The sequence below is a fragment of the Ranitomeya imitator genome, chromosome 1 (genome assembly GCF_032444005.1).
Source record: "Ranitomeya imitator isolate aRanImi1 chromosome 1, aRanImi1.pri, whole genome shotgun sequence".
Taxonomy (NCBI): Eukaryota; Metazoa; Chordata; class Amphibia; order Anura; family Dendrobatidae; genus Ranitomeya; species Ranitomeya imitator.
This window is the reverse complement of record NC_091282.1, coordinates 890,721,317-890,742,812: the sequence shown is the minus strand read 5'-3', so window position 1 is coordinate 890,742,812 and position 21,496 is coordinate 890,721,317. Positions and strand designations below refer to the sequence as shown.

The 21,496-nt window shown below is 43.7% G+C and overlaps 1 protein-coding gene across 1 annotated transcript in view; it reads left to right on the top strand.

Annotated features, from left to right (window-relative positions):
* ANXA3 (annexin A3) overlaps window positions 1-21,496 on the top strand; it is a 131,886-nt gene that overhangs the window by 75,064 nt on the left and 35,326 nt on the right. Inside the window, exons 4-7 of the mRNA XM_069743197.1 lie at window positions 12,874-12,968; window positions 14,555-14,668; window positions 18,194-18,284; window positions 20,542-20,621. Of these exons, the coding sequence (XP_069599298.1) occupies window positions 12,874-12,968; window positions 14,555-14,668; window positions 18,194-18,284; window positions 20,542-20,621 (380 nt within the window). The remainder of the gene's footprint in view (window positions 1-12,873; window positions 12,969-14,554; window positions 14,669-18,193; window positions 18,285-20,541; window positions 20,622-21,496) is intronic.

Genomic DNA, 21,496 nt, shown 5'->3' with positions numbered 1-21,496 from the left:
TTTCATATTTGCATGCTATGGTGCTACAGAGTGCTGCTTTATTTGTTTGATTGTATATGAGTTGGTGACACTAGGTAAGCACCTGTTCTGACCTAGTTTATGTATAGATGTGACAATCAGTTTTTTAAATTTACCAAACAAGACACTGTCCTGTGGTATAACAAGAAAGTTGGTCTTTCTGATCAAGTCTTCCAGCCGTCCAGTGCCATGAGAAAAGCCACGATGTACAGGTCAGACAGGCACCTTCCTTCAGTTCCAGGAGTGATTAAGGCCCTAATATTTAGCAGTAAAAAAATGGTTATGTAAATTTTGTTGAGAAAATTAGAAATCGCTGATCAACTTTTTACCCCTCTAACTTACAAAGTTTAAAAAATTGTTTTTTCCTTTGTGACCTAACTCCTGGTTTGAAGGCATAAAACTGAAAACTTTGTAAATGACTAAATTTTTGCCAAATTTTTGATATTTTTACAAATAAACAAGGAGTTGTATTGAACAAATTTTACCAGTATCATGAAGTAATTATGTCATGAGAAAACTTTCTCCGAATCACTAGGAATCCATTGAAGCTTACCTCATAAAATGACACTGGTCAGAATTGTAAAATTTGGCCTGGTCGTAAAGGTGAAAACAGGCTCTGGAGTGAAGGGGTTAAAATGCATACATGGTGATGACAGCACCCCCACCGCTGTATGAGGGTCCTACACAGGTCACCAAACCAGACTGTGTCCTGGGATACAAGAACAAGAAAGTTGATCTTTCTGATTAAGTCTTCCAGCCATTCAGTGCCATAAGAAAAGCCACGGTGTGGTACATGGAGCTGCCTGTGCACATCGTACAGATGGCAATGTAGAACTTTTTCACGCTATCACGATGTACAGGCCTGACCGGCACCTTCCTTCAGTTCAAGGAGTGATTAAGCCCTAATACTTGGCAGTAAGGAGGGCGCAGGCCCCAGTACTAAAATGCACCAGATATATCCTTGTGGTTTATACAGCTTCTGTTCAGTTTTATTTCCTGCCCAAACTGTGGCACACGTTTCGATCACAATTTTGACACATTGTTCAAAATTAAAAGTTCTTTTTTTCCTTCAGACGCAGAACACACCACAGAGTGCCTAAAAAAAAAAAAAAAACTATCAAAGCCCGGGACGTGTCAGCTGTTTTGAACAGCCGACATGTGCCCGCAATAGATGAAACAGATGAAATCGCGATCCACCCGCCGCTATTAACTAGTTAAATGCCGCTGTCAAACACTGACGGCGCCATTTAACCCCTTAGTGACAGAGCCAATTTGGTACTTAATGACCGAGCCAATTTTTGCAATTCTGACCACTGTCACTTTATGAGGTTATAACTCTGGAACGCTTCAACGGATCCCGCTGATTCTGAGATTGTTTTTTCGTGACATATTGTACTTCATGTTAGTGGTAACATTTCTTCGATATTACTTGCGATTATTTATGAAAAAAAACGGAAATATGGCGAAAATTTTTAAATTTTTGCAATTTTCAAACTTTGTATTTTTATGCCCTTAAATCAGAGAGATATGTCACGAAAAATAGTTAATAAATAACATTTCCCACATGTCTACTTTACATCAGCACATTTTTGGAAACAAAATTTTTTTATGTTAGGGAGTTATAAGGGTTAAAAGTTGACCAGCAATTTCTCACTTTTACAACACCATTTTTTTTTAGGGACCACATCACATTTGAAGTCATTTTGAGGGGTCTATATGATAGAAAATAACGAAGTGTGACACCATTCTAAAAACTACACCCCTCAAGGTTCTCAAAACCACATTCAAGAATTTTATTAACCCTTTACGTGCTTCACAGGAACTGAAACAATGTGGAAGGAAAAAATGAACATTTAACTTTTTTTTGCAAACATCTTAATCCAGAACCATTTTTTTTATTTTCACATGTGTAAAAACAGAAATGTAACCATAAATTTTGTTATGCAATTTCTCCTGAATACGCCAATACTCCATATGTGGGGGTAAACCACTTTTTGGGCGCACCGCAGAACTTAGAAGTGAAGGAGCGCCGTTTTACTTTTTCAATGTAGAATTGGCTGGAATTGAGATCGGACGCCATGTCGCGTTTGGAGAGCCCCTGATGTGCCTAAACAGTGGAAACCCCCCACAAGTGACACCATTTTGGAAACTAGACCCCTTAAGGAACTTATCTAGATGTGTGGCGAGCACTTTGAACCCCCATGTGCTTCACAGAAGTTTATAACGTAGAGCCGTGAAAAAAAAAAATTGCATTTTTTTCTACAAAAATGATCTTTTTGCCCACAAATTTTTATTTTCACAAGGGTAACAGGAGAAATTAGACCACTAAAGTTGTTGTGCAATTTCTCCTGAGTACGTCGATACCCAATATGTGGGGTTAAACCACTGTTTGGGCGCACCGCAGAGCTTGGAAGAGAAAGAGTGCCGTTTTACTTTTTCAATGTAGAATTGGCTGGAATTGAGATCGGACGCCATGTCGCGTTTGGAGAGCCCCTGATGTGCCTAAATAGTGGAAACTCCCCACAAGTGACACCATTTTGGAAACTAGACCCCCATGGAACTTATCTAGATGTGTGGTGAGAACCTTGAATGCCCAAGTGCTTCACAGAAGTTTATAATGCAGAGCCGTGAAAATAAAAAAAAAAAATTTTTTCCACAAAAAAGATTTTTTTAGCCCCCAAGTTTTTATTTTCACAAGGGTAACAAGAGAAATTGGACCCCAGAAGTTGTTGTCCAATTTATCCAGAGTACGCTGATGCCCCATATGTGGGGGTAACCCACTGTTTGGGCGCACGGCAGAGCTCAGAAGGGAGGGAGCACAATTTGACTTTTTGAGCGCAAAATTGGCTGTCGTGTTTGGAGACCCCCTGATGTACCTAAACAGTGGAAACCCCCCAATTCTAGCTCCAACCCTAACCCCAACACACCCCTAACCCTAATCCCAACCTGATCCATAATCCTAATCACTAACCCTAACCATAATCACAACCCTTACCCCAAAACAACCCTAATGTCAACCCTAACCATAACCCTAATCAAAACCCTAAATCCAACACACCCCTAATCCTAATCTCAACCCTAACCTCAAACCTAACCCTAATCCCAATACACCCCTAATCACAACCCTAACCTTAACCCTAATGCCAACCCTAACCCTAATACCAACCCTAATCCAAACCCTAACCCTAATCCCAGCTCTAACCCTAACTTTAGCCCCAACCCTAGCCCTAACTTTAGCCCCAACCCTAACCCTAGCCCTAAGGCTACTTTCACACTTGCGTCATTTGGCATTCCGTCGCAATCCGTCGTTTTGGACAAGAAACGGATCCTGCAAATGTGCCCGCAGGATGCGTTTTTTGCCCATAGACTTGTATTGCCGACGGATCGTGACGGATGGCCACACGTCGCGTCCGTCGTGCACTGGATCAGTTGTGTTTTGGCGGACCGTCGGCACAAAAAAAGTTCAATGAAACATTTTTTTGTACGTCGCATCCGCCATTTCTGACCGCGCATGCGTGGCCGTAACTCCGCCCCCTCCTCCCCAGGACATAGATTGGGCAGCGGATGCGTTGAAAAACTACAGCTGCTGCCCACGTTGTGCACAATTTTCACAACGTGCGTCGGTATGTCGGGCCGACGCATTGCGACGGCCCCGTACCGACGTAAGTGTGAAAGAAGCCTAACCCTAAATTTAGCCCCAACCCTAACCCTAAATTTAGCCCCAACCCTACCCCTAACCCTAACCCTACCCCTAACCTAACCCTACCCCTAACCCTAACCTAACCCTACCCCTAACCCTAATTTTAGCCCCAACTGCTGTTCTCCTGCCGGCCGGTAGATGGAGACAGATGGCGGGCGCACTGGGCATGCGTCCGCCATGTTCTTCTGCCGGCGGCCAGGAGGAGCAGCAAGAGGATCCAGGGACACAGGTGAGTATTGTAGGGTCCCCGAATCCCCCTATTTCTCTGTCCTCTGATGTGCGATCACATCAGAGGACAGAGAATTGCACTTAACTTTTTTTTTTTTTTTTTGCGGTCGCTGGTAAACAGTTAATTACCGGCGATCGCAAAACAGGGGTCGGTAAAACCGACCCCAATCATGCTCTTTGGGGTCTCTGCTACCCCCGGCAGCCGAGACCCCAAAGATTCTCCCGGTGCCGGCCAGCGGGCGCACTGCGCATGCGCCCGCCATTTTGAAGATGGCGGTGCCCACCGGGAGACACGAGGAGCATCGGGGGAGCTAGGTGAGTATTGGGGGGCCACCTGGGACCCCTTTTCTCTGTCCTCCGATGTGCGATTACATCGGAGGACAGAGAAATTAAAAAGAGATCGCGTTTTTTTTTTTTGCGATCGCCGGTAAACGTTTAATTACCGGCGATCGCAAATGCGGGGTGGGTTAAAAAAACCCCGAATCATGTTCTCTGGGGTCTCGGCTACCCCCGGCAGCCGAGACCCCGGAGAAAATCGGCCTCTGGGGGGCGCTATTGACTTTTTCCACAGCGCCGTTAATTAACGGCGCTGTGGTTTAAGTACCCTTAGCGGCCGCCGTTAAAAGGCGTATCGGCGGTCGCTAAGGGGTTAACCGGCGCTTCCGGCCGTGCGGCCGGAAATGAGCGCATCGCTGACCCCCACCCATCACATGATCGGGGGTCAGCGATGCTTCTGTATAGTAACCATAGAGGTCCTTGAGACCTCTATGGTTACTGATCCCCGGTAGCTGTGAGCGCTACCCTATGGTCGGCGCTCATAGCACACCTGCATTTCTGCTGCATAGCAGCGATCTGATGATCGCTGCTATGTAGCAAAGGTGATCGAGTTGTGCCAGCTTCTAGCCTCCTAGAAAATGTGAGGAAAAAAAAAATATAAAAGTTTAAATCACCCCCCTTTCGCCCCATTCAAAATAAATCAATAAAAAAAAAATCAAACCTACACATATTTGGTATCGCGGCGTTCAGAATCGCCCGATCTATCAATGAAAAAAAACATTAACCTGATCGCTAAACAGCGTAGCAAGAAAAAAATTCAAAACGCCAGAATTACGTTTTTTTGGTCACCACAACATTGCATTAAAATGCAGTAATCGGCGATCAAATAAAGGGATATATTAACCCCTTCATGACCCGGCCTATTTTGACCTTAAAGACCTTGCCGTTTTTTGCAATTCTGACCAGTGTCCCTTTATGAGGTAATAACTCAGGAACGCTTCAACGGATCCTAGCGGTTCTGAGATTGTTTTTTCGTGACATATTGGGCTTCATGTTAGTGGTAAATTTAGGTCAATAAATTATGCGTTTATTTGTGATAAAAACGGAAATTTGGCGAAAATTTTGAAAATTTCACAATTTTCACATTTTTAATTTTTATTCTGTTAAACCAGAGAGATATGTGACACAAAATAGTTAATAAATAACATTTCCCACATGTTTACTTTACATCAGCACAATTTTGGAAACAAAATTTTTTTTTTGTTAGGAAGTTATAAGGGTTAAAATTTGACCAGCGATTTGTCATTTTTACAACGAAATTTACAAAACCATTTTTTTTAGGGACCACCTCACATTTGAAGTCAGTTTGAGGGGTCTATGTGGCTGAAAATGCCCAAAAGTGACACGATTTTAAAAACTGCACCCCTCAAGGTACTCAAAACCACATTCAAGAAGTTTATTAACCCTTCAGGTGCTTCACAGCAGCAGAAGCAACATGGAAGGAAAAAATGAACATTTAACTTTTTAGTCACAAAAATTATCTTTTAACAACAATTTTTTTATTTTCCCAATGGTAAAAGGAGAAACTGAACCACGAAAGTTGTTGTCCAATTTGTCCTGAGTACGCTGATACCTCATATGTGGGGGTAAACCACTGTTTGGGCGCACGGCAGGGCTTGGAAGGGAAGGAGCGCCATTTGACTTTTTGAATCAAAAATTGGCTCCACTCTTTAGCAGACACCATGTCACGTTTGGAGAGCACCCGTGTGCCTAAAAATTGGAGCTCCCCCACAAGTGACCCCATTTTGGAAACTAGACGCCCCAAGGAACTTATCTAGATGCATAGTGAGCACTTTGAACCCCCAGGTGCTTCACAAATTGATCCGTAAAATGAAAAAGTACTTTTTTTTCACAAAAAAATTATTTTCGCCTCAATTTTTTCATTTTCACATGGGCAGTAGGATAAAATGGATCATAAAATTTGTTGGGCAATTTCTCCCGAGTACGCCGATACCTCATATGTGGGGGTAAACCACTGTTTGGGCACTCGGCAGGGCTCGGAAGGGAAGGCGCGCCATTTGACTTTTTGAATGGAAAATTAGCTCCAATTGTTAGCGGACACCATGTCGCGTTTGGAGAGCCCCTGTGTGCCTATGCATTGGAGCTCCCCCACAAGTGACCCCATTTTGGAAACTAGACCCCCCAAGGAACTTATCTAGATGCATATTGAGCACTTTAAACCCCCAGGTGCTTCACAGAAGTTTATAACGCAGAGCCATGAAAATAAAAAATAATTTTTCTTTCCTCAAAAATGATTTTTTAGCCTGGAATTTCCTATTTTGCCAAGGATAATAGGAGAAATTGGACCCCAAATATTGTTGTCCAATTTGTCCTGAGTACGCTGATACCCCATATGTGGGGGTAAACCACTGTTTGGGCGCACGGCAGGGCTCGGAAGGGATGGCACGCCATTTGGCTTTTTAAATGGAAAATTAGCTCCAATCATTAGCGGACACCATGTCACGTTTGGAGAGCCCCTGTGTGCCTAAACATTGGAGATCCCCCAGAAATGACCCCATTTTGGAAACTAGACCCCCAAAGGAACTAATCTAGATGTGTGGTGAGCACTTTGAACCCCCAAGTGCTTCACAGAAGTTTATAACGCAGAGCCATGAAAATAAAAATAAAAAAATTATTTTCTCAAAAATGATCTTTTAGCCTGCAATTTTTTAATTTTCCCAAGGGTAACAGGAGAAATTTGTTGTCCAGTTTCTCTTGAGTACGGTGATACCCCATATGTGGGGGTAAACCACTGTTTGGGCACACGTTGGGGCTCGGAAGTGAAGTAGTGACGTTTTGAAATGCAGACTTTGATGGAATGGTCTGCGGGCGTCACGTTGCGTTTGCAGAGCCCCTGGTGTGCCTAAACAGTAGAAACCCCCCACAAGTGACCCCATTTTAGAAACTAGACCCCCCAAGGAACTTATCTAGATATGTGGTGAGCACTTTGAACCCCCAAGTGCTTCACAGACGTTTACAACGCAGAGCCGTGAAAATGAAAAATCATTTTTCTTTCCTCAAAAATTGTTTTAGCAAGCATTTTTTTAGATTCACAAGGGTAACAGGAGAAATTGGTCCCCAGTAATTGTTGCGCAGTTTATCCTGAGTACACTGATACCCCATATGTGGGGGTAAACCACTGTTTGGGCACACGTCAGGGCTCGGAAGTGAGGGAGCACCATTTGACTTTTTGAATACAAGATTGGCTGGAATCAATGGTGGCGCCATGTTGCGTTTGGAGACCCCTGATGTGCCTAAACAGTGGTAACTCCTCAATTCTACCTCCAACACTAACCCCCCCCACACCCCTAACCCTAATCCCAACTGTAGCCATAACCCTAATCACAACCCTAACCACAACCCTAATTCCAACCCTAACCCTAAGGCTATGTGCCCACGTTGCGGATTCGTGTGAGATATTTCCGCACCATTTTTGAAAAATCCGCGGGTAAAAGGCACTGCGTTTTACCTGCGGATTTTCCGCGGATTTCCAGTGTTTTTTGTGCGGATTTCACCTGCGGATTCCTATTGAGGAACAGGTGTAAAACGCTGCGGAATCCGCACAAAGAATTGACATGCTGCGGAAAATACAACGCAGCGTTTCCGCGCGGTATTTTCTGCACCATGGGCACAGCGGATTTGGTTTTTCATATGTTTACATGGTACTGTAAACCTGATGGAATACTGCTGCGAATCCGCAGCGGCCAATCCGCAGCCAAATCCGCACAGTGTGCACATAGCCTAATTCTAAAGGTATGTGCACACTGCGGAAAACGCTGCAGATCCGCAGCAGTTTCCCATGAGTTTACAGTTCAATGTAAACCTATGGGAAACAAAAATCGCTGTACACATGCTGCGGAAAAACTGCACGGAAACGCAGCGGTTTACATTCCGCAGCGTGTCACTTTGTGCGGATTCCGCAGCGGTTTTACAACTGCTCAAAAGAAAATCGCAATTGTAAAACCGCAGCGGAAAAATCCGCAGAGGACCAGAATACGTGTGCACATACCGAAACCCTATCCCTAACCCTATCCCTAACCCTATCCCTAACCCTATCCCTAACCCTATCCCTAACCCTATCCCTAACCCTATCCCTAACCCTATCCCTAACCCTACCCCTAACCCTAGCCCTAACCCTAACCCTACCCCTAACCCTATTCTAACATTAGTGGAAAAAAAAAATTTCTTAATTTTTTTATTGTCCCTACCTATGGGGGTGACAAAGGGAGGGGGTCATTTATTATTTTTTTTATTTTGATCACTGAGATAGATTATATCTCAGTGATCAAAATGCACTTTGGAACGAATCTGCCGGCCGGCAGATTCGGCGGGCGCACTGCGCATGCGCCCGCCATTTTGGAAGATGGCGGCGCCCAGGGAGAAGACGGACGGGACCCCGGCAGGATCGGTAAGTATGATGGGGTGGGAGATCGGAGCACGGGGGGGGGGGGGGGGAATCGGAGCGCGGCAGGCGTGGAACGGAGCACGGGGGGCGTGGAACGGAGCACGGGGGGGCTGGAACGGAGCACAGGGGGGTGGAACGGAGCACGGGGGGGGGGGGATCGGAATGCAGGGGGGGTGATTGGAGCACGGGGGGGGTGATTGGAGCACGGGGGGGAGCGGAGCACAGGACGGAGGGGAGCCGGAGCAGTGTACCGGACAGATCGGGGGGCTGGGGGGGCGATCGGTGGGGTGGGGGCACATTAGTGTTTCCAGCCATGGCCGATGATATTGCAGCATCGGCCATGGCTGGATTGTAATATTTCACCCGTTATAATAGGTGAAATATTACAAATCGCTCTGATTGGCTGTTGAAAGTGAAACTGCCAATCAGAGCGATCGTAGCCACAAGGGGGTGAAGCCACCCCCTCTGGGCTAAACTACCACTCCCCCTGTCCCTGCAGATCGGGTGAAATGGGAGTTAACCCTTTCACCCGGCCTGCAGGGACGCGATCTTTCCATACGCCACATAGGCGTCATGGGTCGGATTGGCACCGACTTTCATGACGCCTACGTGGCGTCATGGGTCGGGAAGGGGTTAAATAAACTGTCACCCAAAAAAAAGTGTATCGATAAAAAATTACTGCTGGGTATACCTGTGTGTGCATGAGCAGTAGTTGCAAGCAGTTACCCCGTAACATTGGGCAATTGTAACTATCAGTGGGGCTGTTTTATTAGCTTATAAGTCTAACCGTCTTTGATGAACGCTGACATCCTTGTGTGCGACTAAGCGCATATGACATATTTCTAAAGTAGACATACAGGCAATTTTTGTCCACTGTATGCCCTCATGCATCAGTGACATCTGTTCTGTTCTATTTAACACTGTGCATCTCATTTGACTCGGAGCATTCCCATATAACACTGTGCATTTAATTTTACTCAGCTTTTATGGGCTGTTGCAGGTACAGCTATTATTTGTGTGTATGAGCAGTAGTTGCAAGCAGTTACCCCATAACACTGGGTAATTGTACCTATCGGTGGGGCTGTTTCATTAGCTTATTGGGCTAACCGTCATTGATGAACGCTGACATCCTTGTGTGCGACTAAGTGCATAGGACATATTCCTAGTGTAGACATAGAGGCATTTTGTGTCCACTGTATGCCCTCATGTATCAATAACATCTGTTCTGCTGTATACCGCCATCCCGTGACATTATGGCATCCATCTACATGGATGTGGGCTCCCTCTGTGACTTATGACGCAGTATCTAATCATACAAACTGATTGCGTGTTCCCACTATGAACTGGCGGCACATTTTAGTAAGTAAAGCTGCACAGAGAAGGTGTCTGCGGTGTCTATCTGATATTTTTCAGCAGCTATTGCCCACTGGCAAAGCCTCCCAGAGACTGTGGATTCTTTTTTTTTAGGTATTGTCTTTAATTGCGTCTCGTTGCTATGGCGACGCTAACTTTCTGTTACAGGAAGTCACTAGCCTCGTGGATTCACGTAGGTTTATGGCGTCTCTAAATATGTGAAAAGATACTGGACAGGTAATTTGAGCATACTATGGGGCATGGTGTTTGATTGTTTTCTTGAAGGAAGTACTTTGGCGTATCTTTTTCTACTTTAACCCCTTTCTGCCAGCTGACGGAATAGTACGTCAGCTGGCAGATCCCCTGCTTTGAGGTGGGCTCCGGCGGTGAGCCCACCTCAAAGCCGCGACATGTCAGCTGTTTTGTACAGCTGACATGTGCGCGCAATGAGCGCGAGCGGAATCGCGATCCGCCCGCGCCCATTAACTAGTTAAATGCCGCTGTCAAGCGCTGACAGTGGCATTTAACTAGCGCTCCCGGCTGCGTGGCCGGAAGTGCTCGCGCCGCTGACCTCCGTCACATGATCGGGGATCATCGGTGCATTGCTATAACAACCAGAGGTCTCCTTGAGACCTCTATGGTTGTTGATGGCCGATTGCTTTGAGCGCCACCCTCTGGTCGGCGTTCAAAGTACACCTGCATTTCTGCTACATAGAGGTGATCTGTACTTCACCTCTATGTAGCAGAGGCGATCGTGTAGTGCATGCTTCTAGCCTCCTATGGAGGCTATTGAACTATTGAAGCATGCCAAAATTTTTAAAAAAAGTGTTTAAAAATATAAAACAAATAAAAAATATATAAAAGTTCAAATTACCCCCCTTTCGCCCCAATCAAAATAAAACAATTAAAAAAAAAAATCAAACATACACATATTTGGTATCGCCGCGTTCAGAATCGCCCGATCTATCAATAAAAACAAAGGATTAACCTGACCGCTAAATGGCGTAGTGAGAAAAAAATCAAAACGCCAAAATTGTTTTTTTGGTCGCCGTGACATTGCATTAAAATGCAATAACGGGCGATCAAAATAATGTGTGCTTTCCGGCTGGCGCTCAGTCAGTGCAGAGAAGCACAGCGCCGGGGGACAGACACCGGAATGTAAGTATGTAGTGTTTTTTTTTTTTTTTTTTTTTTAACGTTTACGCTGGTAACCAGGGTAAACATCGGGTTACTAAGCGTGGCCCTGCGCTTAGTAACCCGATGTTTACCCTGGTTACCAGGGGACTTCGCAAAGTTGGTCGCTAGAGAGCTGTCTGTGTGACAGCTCTCCAGCGACCATACAGCGACGCTGCAGCGATCGGGATCGTTGTCTAGATCGCTGCAGTGTCGCTAGATGTGACGGTACCTTTATGCAACCAAGGCTATCTGTTTATCTGTATTTGCACTTGATAAATGCTTCTTCTACAGGCATTATCACCATTTAATCAGGTACCTTGGGTTGAGTAATAGGACACTGGACCACTGCCAGCGTCTGCACAAAAATTTTGAATAAGTACTAAATTTTGTATGGTACGTCCCCTGACAGGGTATACCCAGTGTTACTTTTTTATCGATACACTTTTTTTGGGGTGACAGTTTATTTAATATATTCCTTTATTTGGTTATACATTAAAAGTTATGTTTTAATTCCTGCTTATGCTATGTTCTCAAGATTTTGGTAGGATCATGTGATAGTTAAACTATTATATATTGCTGTTTTTGTGTGAATAATGGGCGATCAAAAGAACGTATCTGCGCCAAAATGCTATCATTAAAAACTCCAGCTCAGCGCGCAAAAAATAAGCCCTCAACCGACCCCAGATCGTGAAAAATGGAGACGCTACCGGTATCGGAATATGGCGCAATTTTTTTTATTTTTTTTTTTTGCAAAGTTTGGAATTTTTTTTCACATCTTAGATAAAAAATAACCTAGTCATGTTGGGTGTCTATGAACTCATAATGACCTGGAGAATCATAATGGCAGGTCAGTTTTAGCATTTAGCGAACCCAGCAAAAAGCCAAACAAAAAACAAGTGTGGGACTGCACTTTTTTTTGCAATTTCACCGCACTTGGAATTTTTTTCCCGTTTTCTAGTACACGACATGCTAAAACCAATGATGTCGTTCAAAATTACAACTTGTTTCGCAATAAATAAGCCCTCACATGGCCAAATTGATGGAAAAATAAAAAAGTTATGGCTCTGGGATGGAGGGGAGAGAAAAACGGAAAATCATGAAGGGGTTAAAAACGGTTAGTTTTTTTGGAGGGTGGGCTTGTTAGGGGTGGAGTTGGGTGCAAAATGCTTCAGAATTCCTCATGTCTATCTTAAAGGGAACCTGTCACCTGAATTTGGCGGGACTGGTTTTGGGTCATATGGGCGGAGTTTTCGGGTGTTTGATTGACCCTTTCCTTATCCGCTGGCTGCAATATTGGATTGAAGTTCATTCTATGTCCTCCGTAGTACACGCCTGCACAAGGCAAGATTGCTTTGCGCAGGCGTGTACTATGGAGGACATAGAATGAACTTCAATCCAATATTGCAGCCAGCATGCAGCCAGCGGGTAAGGAAAGGGTCAATCAAACACCCGAAAACTCCGCCCATATGACCCAAAACCAGTCCCGCCAAATTCAGGTGACAGAGTCCCTTTAATAAATCTCACCCAATGTTTCAAAGCAAATGCCAATATTTTGGAGTGGATGGCTTGTGTTCAGAATACTAAGTGGCCATAAGCGGCTTCACTTTACTAGTAGATGATAGTAGTAGATAACTTGTACCTTTTTTGTTTTTACTAGGGACTGATGAAGATTCCTTAATCAATATCCTTACACAGAGGTCTAGCTCACAAAGGCAGCTTATTGCAAAAGAATACTTGGCAGCATGTGGAAAGGTAATGTTTTTTATTTTTTTTAAAATGTATCCAAGGATAATATACTTTCCTGGGACCGACGTAAATATTCATGCTTTTATTTAGGGAGACTAGCTGACCATCTAATGTTGTGTGTTCTAATGTGTCACTACTCTTCCCCAAAAGTCATAAGTTAGCTGAGAAAAAGGATAAGGCTGCTGGATTTCAACTTTTAAAATACGGGCAGTGTCTTATTTCCCTTTTCCTGTTGAGGATAAAAGCATGCATGTGTAGAGGTAATGGAGGGGGTGTGGATCAGGAGGAATAACTGTACATCATTTGTATGGTTGCCTTTAAAGAAGCTGTCCCATCAAAGTTTTTATCCTCCTAATATATTGCAGTCATCATATTACCGTATATAGTACTGTGTACTTACAATTGCTCATTTTGCTTTTCTATCAAGCTAATTATTTCTGTTTCTACATAAACCAGAGAAAAGAGAAGTGTCTTATCCCTGCATTTATCATTCCCCTCTTCAACTCCTGACTCAGCTCCTCCCCCCCACCATTGACTTTTTTGCAGTGACCTGAGTCATGCAGTGAAAATTGACCTCCTGTTTCTACATAGAGCTTAGAAGGATTTGGCTAGTCTGCTTTTAATCACTTGATGTCATAGACCTAATGGAAAAGAGAAGAATTAAATGGGTAGACAGGCAAAATGAGCAATTGTAAGTACATAGTGCTATATAATTCTAGCTATTGAACCCATTCTATGCCCGGGTGGCAAGCATTTTTATTGGTAAGCTTATACAGTATCTTCAATAAAACGGCAGCCAGATATTGCGGTATGCACCATTTTATTCAAGTAATGTACTGCGTCGTTAACATAGCAGTGTGCACACGCCAACTATAGGGATTCTGCAATTAAGTACAATTCTTCAGTAAAATGGTGTCGGAGTAGACGCTGGCGCATCCTGCGATATCCCGAGCCATTTTGTTTTGAGGCAAAGTTCACACAGTGTCTTCAATAAAATGGCGCTTTTATGCGCTTACTCGGGCGTCACTTCACAGGTTCCACCCATCCCGGCTTCAGAAAGGACACATCCACCATTGTATATAAGATGATGATTGCAATATATTAAGAGGATAAAAATTTTGATGAGAGGAGTGCTTCTTTAATTTAAGAAAAATTACAGTATTTTGTCAATTATACTGCCCGCAGTGCAAGCAGGTTTTTTCCAACTTTAGTTGATATATTGTGAAAATCCAATCCTACTATGCAGTGTATTGAGAGAAGACTTCACAATGTGCCATAAGAAGGAAGAAAGTCTAGGACAATACTGAAAGCCGTTATAGCCGTTAAGTTTCTACATTTTTGAGGCTTTGACAGCGCAAGCAATGTATTGCAGGTTCAGGTTTTTCAGCTTAAAAAAAAAAAAGCGCAGCAAAAGAAATATGGATTCACAGTGAATTGCTGACCTTTTTTACTGGCAAAACATTAGCATCTCTGGCCTGTACAAAATATGCAACCGAAAATCCAGGTGCCGATCCTGCCATGTATATAATTGTGTATAATTGTATAACTGATCTAAGCTGTGGTTAATAACTCATTGAATTTTTCACAATTAGGACCTGAAGGATGACTTGAAAGGTGATCTTTCGGGAAACTTTGAACATCTTATGGTGTCTCTCATATTGCCTCCCGCTGTGTTTGATGCAAAACAGTTAAAGAAGTCAATGAAGGTAGGTACTAGAAAGTTGTATTTTATTGGAGAGGTGATTCTTTGTAACGTCATTAGTAAAGATTCCATGTGCTAGTTCCATATTGCAAGATGCAAATCAAGTATGCCATAGACTTAAAGGGAACCTGTCACCAGGAATGATTCTGTTTACCTGCAGATATGGGGTTAAACTGCAGGCTAACAGTGTTATGATGCTGTCCCGTACTTGCACATAACCAAATGCAGCGAGGAGAAAATGATCTTCATTCTCCCTGCCAGCATTTGGTATTCGGGGGCAGGGGTGACGTTGGTTGTCACCGCTGTCAGTCAGGGCTAGGGGCACTTCAGCGGCCGCTCTGTATACTCAGAGCTTTGTATACTCAAGTGCGGTGACTGAACCAGCGTCGCCCCGCCTCTGTGACTGAATACCGAATGCTAGCGGGGAGAATAAATATCATTTTCTCCCCACTGCATTTGGCTGCGTGCAGGAGCCGGACAGCATCATAATGCTGTTAACCTGCAGATTAACCCCATATCTGCAGGTTAAAAGCGTTCTCTCTGGTGACTGGTTCCCTTTCACATTTTGATAACTATATGCTCAATCCATGTAAGATGTAAAGTTGTAACCAAATTGACACTACACTACATCTTCAAAATGATGACATGATGGCGGTGAGTCGTAAGCTCTATTAGGGTATGTGCACACGTTACAGATTTTCTGCAGATCTGCAGCTTTTTTTTTTCTGCGCAGAAACGCTGTAGATCTGCAAGTGATCAATGTGTAAATCAATGGAAAAAAAATGCTGTGCTAATGGTTCAGAAAAATCTGCACGGAAAACGCAACAGATTCAAAAAAGGAACATGTCAATTCTTTGTGCAGAACTGCTGTGTTTCTGCACCTATTCCATAATAGAAATCTGCAGGTGTAAAAAAATTAAGAAATCAGCACAAAAATCTTCAACATGTGCACATACCTAAAAAAAGGCGCAGATTCTGACCTGTGTTTTCTGCCAAGAAATGCAGAATCTGCACAGAAAATTCCACAGTCAAAACTACAACGTGTGCACATAGCCTTAGTTTTGAATCTACTCTACTTGACACTTGAGTAATTGACAGTGCTTGGTTTCTTTTCCCAAAGACAAAATATTATTCTGTGTAAAATAAATTGAAAAGTAATGTTCTTTATCTACATTCACTGTGTAAGTGCAATTACTTCTTAGAATATAGATGAATCTATGATTATATTAGCAACACACTATGTGTTTGTCTAGAGTCCTGTCTCATTGCTTTTTAACTGTGCTCTCTTTAGAGCAGGGGTAGGGGACCTTCTTTCTGCTGGGGCCATTTGGATATTTATACTTTCATTTGTGGACCGTCAAAAAATTATCAATTTGAAATGTTTTCTGTTATATTTGGTCAAACAATTAACTCACCCCCTAATGTGGTGGCTGGAGCTGCTTCTCTTTGGTGTGCCATGTGAGGCTGTGTGACGTGATGATGTTGCTGCTCTCAACTGCTTTTACAGGTTTGCGTTTATATGGAGTAAGTTCTGAACACAGGAGACACCGGGGGCATACAGACATCGCTGGAGACACTGAGGGCATATAGACATCACTGGAGAAGCTGGGGTCATATAGCCACCGCCGGGGCATATAGACATCACTGGAGAAGCTAAGGGCATATAGACATCACTGGAGAAGCTGGGGGCATATATTCACCGCGGGGGGCATATAGACATCACTGGAGAAGCTGGGAGCATATAGACACCGCTGGGGAATATAGACCTCACTGGAGAAGCTGGGGGCATATAGACCTCACTGGAGAAGCTGGGGGCATTTAGATATCACTGGAGAAGCTGGGGGCATTTAGACATCACTGGAGAAACTGGGAGCATATAGACACCGCTGGGGAATATAGACCTCACTGGAGAAGCTGGGGGCATATAGACCTCACTGGAGAAGCTGGGGGCATATAGACATCACTGGAGAAGCTGGGGGCATATAGACATCACTGGAGAAGCTGGGAGCATATAGACATCACTGGAGAAGCTGGGGGCATATAGACATCACTGGAGAAGCTAAGGGCATATAGACATCACTGGAGAAGCTGGGAGCATATAGACATCACTGGAGAAGCTGGGAGCATATAGACATCACTGGAGAAGCTGGGGGCATATAGACATCACTGGAGAAGCTGGGAGCATATAGACATCACTTGGAGAAGCTGGGGGCATATAGACATCACTGGAGAACCTAAGGGCATATAGACATCACTGGAGAAGCTGGGGGCATATAGACACCACGGGGGGCATATAGACATCACTGGAGAAGCTGGGAGCATATAGACACCGCTGGGGGCATATAGACCTCACTGGAGAAGCTAGGGGCATATAGACCTCACTGGAGAAGCTGGGGGCATTTAGATATCACTGGAGAAGCTGGGGGCATTTAGACATCACTGGAGAAACTGGGAGCATATAGACACCGCTGGGGAATATAGACCTCACTGGAGAAGCTGGGGGCATATAGACCTCACTGGAGAAGCTGGGGGCATTTAGATATCACTGGAGAAGCTGGGGGCATTTAGACATCACTGGAGAAACTGGGAGCATATAGACACCGCTGGGGAATATAGACCTCACTGGAGAAGCTGGGGGCATATAGACCTCACTGGAGAAGCTGGGGGCATATAGACCTCACTGGAGAAGCTGGGGGCATATAGACCTCACTGGAGAAGCTGGGGGCATATAGACATCACTGGAGAAGCTGGGGGCATATAGACATCACTGGAGAAGCTGGGAGCATATAGACATCAGTGGAGAAGCTGGGGGCATATAGACATCAGTGGAGAAGCTGGGGGCATATAGACATCACTGGAGAAGCTGGGAGCATATAGACATCACTGGAGAAGCTGGGGGCATATAGACATCACTGGAGAAGCTGGGGGCATATAGACACCGCTGGGGCATATAGACTTCACTGGAGAAGCTGGGAGCATATAGACATCACTGGAGAAGCTGGGGGCATATAGACTTCACTGGAGAAGCTGGGGGCATATAGACACCGCTGGGGCATATAGACTTCACTGGAGAAGCTGGGGGCATATAGACACCGCTGGGGCATATAGACTTCACTGGAGAAGCTGGGGGCATATAGACACCGCGGGGGCATATAGACATCACTGGAGAAGCTGGGGCAACATCATTCTGTGCTGAATATTATATGCTCACAGCTTCAGGACCAATTAAAGGTCCCACTGCCAGCAAAACGTGGCCACTCGTCAGAGCACTGCAGTCCCAAGAAATCTGCCCAGGGCCGTAGAAAAGTACACAGCGGGCCGGATGTTCCCCATCCCTGCTTTAGATGATGGGGGTATGTCTGTCAATAGACCTGTTAACTGTTTCCAGTGACATCCTGCAGAATCATGCATACAAATCTGAACTATGGTCCCGGCTGTGATGCATATCAACAAGACTTATTGGATTTGAGGGCATGCAGTCATGGTACCATAGTAACTGTTACTTCCTTTTTGTTGTTTTAATCTTAAGGGTATAGGAACGACTGAGAACATCCTAATAGAAATTCTGGCATCACGAACCAGCAAGCAGATGAAAGAAGTGGGGGATGCTTTCTACTCTGGTACGTGACCTATAAAACAGCACTTTCACAGAATGATGTAAATTATTTGGCCTTGCACTATTATTCTTTATTATTTTTTTTTTTTTGCTATAACGTATGTGTATGATTTACATCTAACCACGGCACTAGCAATTTTGCATCTGTGATTAAATGTCCCTTGATAAGCAACAGTCTAACATTCTCTGTGGTAGTAATACCTGTAAATTTTAGACCCATTTCTGCATTTTCATGGAACCCAGTACAGCTATGACCATTGTGATTAACTGTATGAGCCCGATTTTGAGACTTGTGATTAGTTCTACCAGAATTAAATGCGGTTTTTGGATTAGGCTAATTTCATGGCAGGTTTTTACATTGGTTGTTCTGAAATGTTTTAAATATGGAAAAAAAAAATAGTTACCGTATTTTTTGGACTATAAGACGCACCGGACTATAAGACGCACCCAAGTTTTAGAGGTGAAAAATAGGAAAAAAAATATTTTAAGTAAAAAAAAAATGTGGTAAAATATTTTATAACACACTATTATATGTGATGTTATTATGTTGAAAGCTGCGGGTAGAAAATGGTGCTGCGGGACCAGTATGGTGGCTGTAAAGTACTATATTAAGACGCTGGAGGGTGAGTATAAGAATGGGGGCTCAGGGCTTATATTTAAAGCACCACTCCAGCATTGAAAAATGACACTGGAGTGCTGCCTTAAGAACCCATGGGAGAACTATAACTCCCAGCCTGTCCTGCAGATCCTATGACATGCGGGGAGTTATAGTTCACCAAAGGAGTGGCAGAGTGCTTTATTGTGTGTTGTATTGACTAACCTTTTTAAGTATTTCTTAGTTGTTCAGGCTGTGAGCATCCCATGACTGTACAGCCCTCCCTCTTGTTGCCTTTCCACAGCACAGGTCATAAGAGGAAGCTTGCAGATTCTAGTGTGGTGTCTGAAGGACCTGTGATGACATCAAGAAGAGGGAGGGCTCTGTGCTGTCATATGATGCTCCAGCCCACCCTCTTCATGACATCACACAGGTCCTTATGCCTCAGCATCCAGCACAGCCCAGGCGGGCAGGTGGCAGCGATCTTCTCTCCTCCGGCCCCCTGCTGCTGCCTCCTCCTCCACTGGACACACAGATCTCCCCAGCTGCTGCAGGAATCCAGCCATGGGGAAACCATGTGTGTCCCTGTTTAAGTGAAGGACTATTCATTTGCTGCTCCCTGCTCAGCACTGGCAGGTGGGTGGGGAAGCGGCTAATGAATATTCACCGCACTTTAATCATTGGGATCACATGGTTTCCCCAGTGCTGCAGCCAGGCCCAGTGGGGATATTTTTCTGGCTCCTGTGAGTGGGATCACAGTGGATCCCACTGACCGCTGCCCCCTCCCCACATGATACATCCGGACCATAAGATGTACCCACACTGTCCTCCCAAATTTGGAGGGGAAAAAGGGCGTCTTATGGTCCAAAAAATACAGTAATTCATGAGCTCTGTACACTATTTTCAAGCAATCCGGAGTACAGGCTTTCCATATGAATCTATGCTTCCCATTCTTGTAGTTGTGAAAGTCTCCTACTGAGTATAGTGTACAGATCTTGCTGAGCAGCAGCTGAAAAGAGGTTCTAAAGGAGCATGAAATGGACATTGAAACAGTACTGCAGCGTAGTGTTTGAGAGGAAATAAAGCAAAATAAGTATAAAAAATGAATAATTAGTCAATGTCTGCATTGCAATGAACACTGTCAAGGCCAATGGACTTGGACGAGTGAATAAATTTGAACCAACTGTGATTGTTACCATCTCTCCAATCCTGATAGCTGTATACAAATCGCTGAAGGAGCACTGTGTATATACAGTTTAGATAGTGATGACGCTGCTTCCTCCTCGGGACCCAGTGGTCATATACGGGTGCTACTGGGTGCGAACAGACCCACATCAGGTCTGATATGCACTTAGGAAGCGGAGTTAGCCTTAGTTACAGAGCAAGTATGCCAGCCTCCGTTACTGAGGAAATCTGATATAAAAGAAATAAATTATTTAAATATTCAGATGACTCCCAGAGGTCTTTTGAGACAAAAATTATTTAAATATCTGACAAAAACACTTTAGAGCTCTTAAAACTGCATGTGTGAAAAAACTCAAAAATGTGCCTGGTCAGGAGCAGGGGAAAATGGCTTAGTCTCAAACTAGTTAATTATTTACTATATTTACTCTATTTTTAACATGCATATACTTATATTTATATTCTCCTTTTTCTTTCTTTGCAGTATATAGTAAAAGTCTTGGAGATAACATTAGTTCGGAGACAACAGGTGACTTCAGGAAAGCATTGTTGTTCTTGGCCAATGTAAGATTGTTACTCAAGACGGTTTAACTTTAAAGGTTGTTTGTTTTTTTTGTTGTTGTTGTTGCTAAAAGTAGGTTGAAATTTAATCCTTTTCAAGAGGGAACTGAAGTTTGTTCATTTCTAAAAGGATATATTAATATTAGGATTTCATTATCACTTGCCATGTTATTATCCGTGTGGTGATTCAAATGGTAAGAAGGGTAGCAATGCACATAAGATTGTACAGTAAGTGTTGTGCGAAGTATGACTAGCTTTTTTTTCTCCTTGCTTTAAAGTTATATTCCAGCCAAAAGCATCTACCATATATACTCGTGACAAACTTCGGTGCCTCAGCTTATACTCGGGTCGACTTATACACAGTATATATGTGGTATTTCCTTTTTTTGTTTTTCTATAAGGCAAGCCTGTTATGCGGTGCTGCGGATAGATTTTCATTGCTTTATAAGTCCCAGTGGGGACAGGTACCAGTCAAAAATTTGGACATACTGCATTTTGTAATAGTTTTCTGTCTTCTTATTGGACAATGTGAATTGTTAATGTAGACTGAAGGCAGTAGAACCACAAAGTAACATTTAAGGTGAATTTTTGCAGCAGAAACTTCTGCACCAAAAACACTCTCTTGGCAGGAGAAACGTGGCTGAAAATACGTGGGTTTTTCCTTATTCATTTGAAAGGGTTAAAAAAAAAATCTACAAAAATGCTGAAAGAATTAACGTGCTATAAATCTGAAACTGCTTCAAATCTGTAAGGAAAAAATAATCAAAATATGAATGAGATTTCAGAAATCTCATCATTTTGCTGGTACTCTAAATCACAGCGTTTTAGTGCAGAAATTTCTGCTGCAAATAATTGTGTGCACATACCCTTATGGAAAC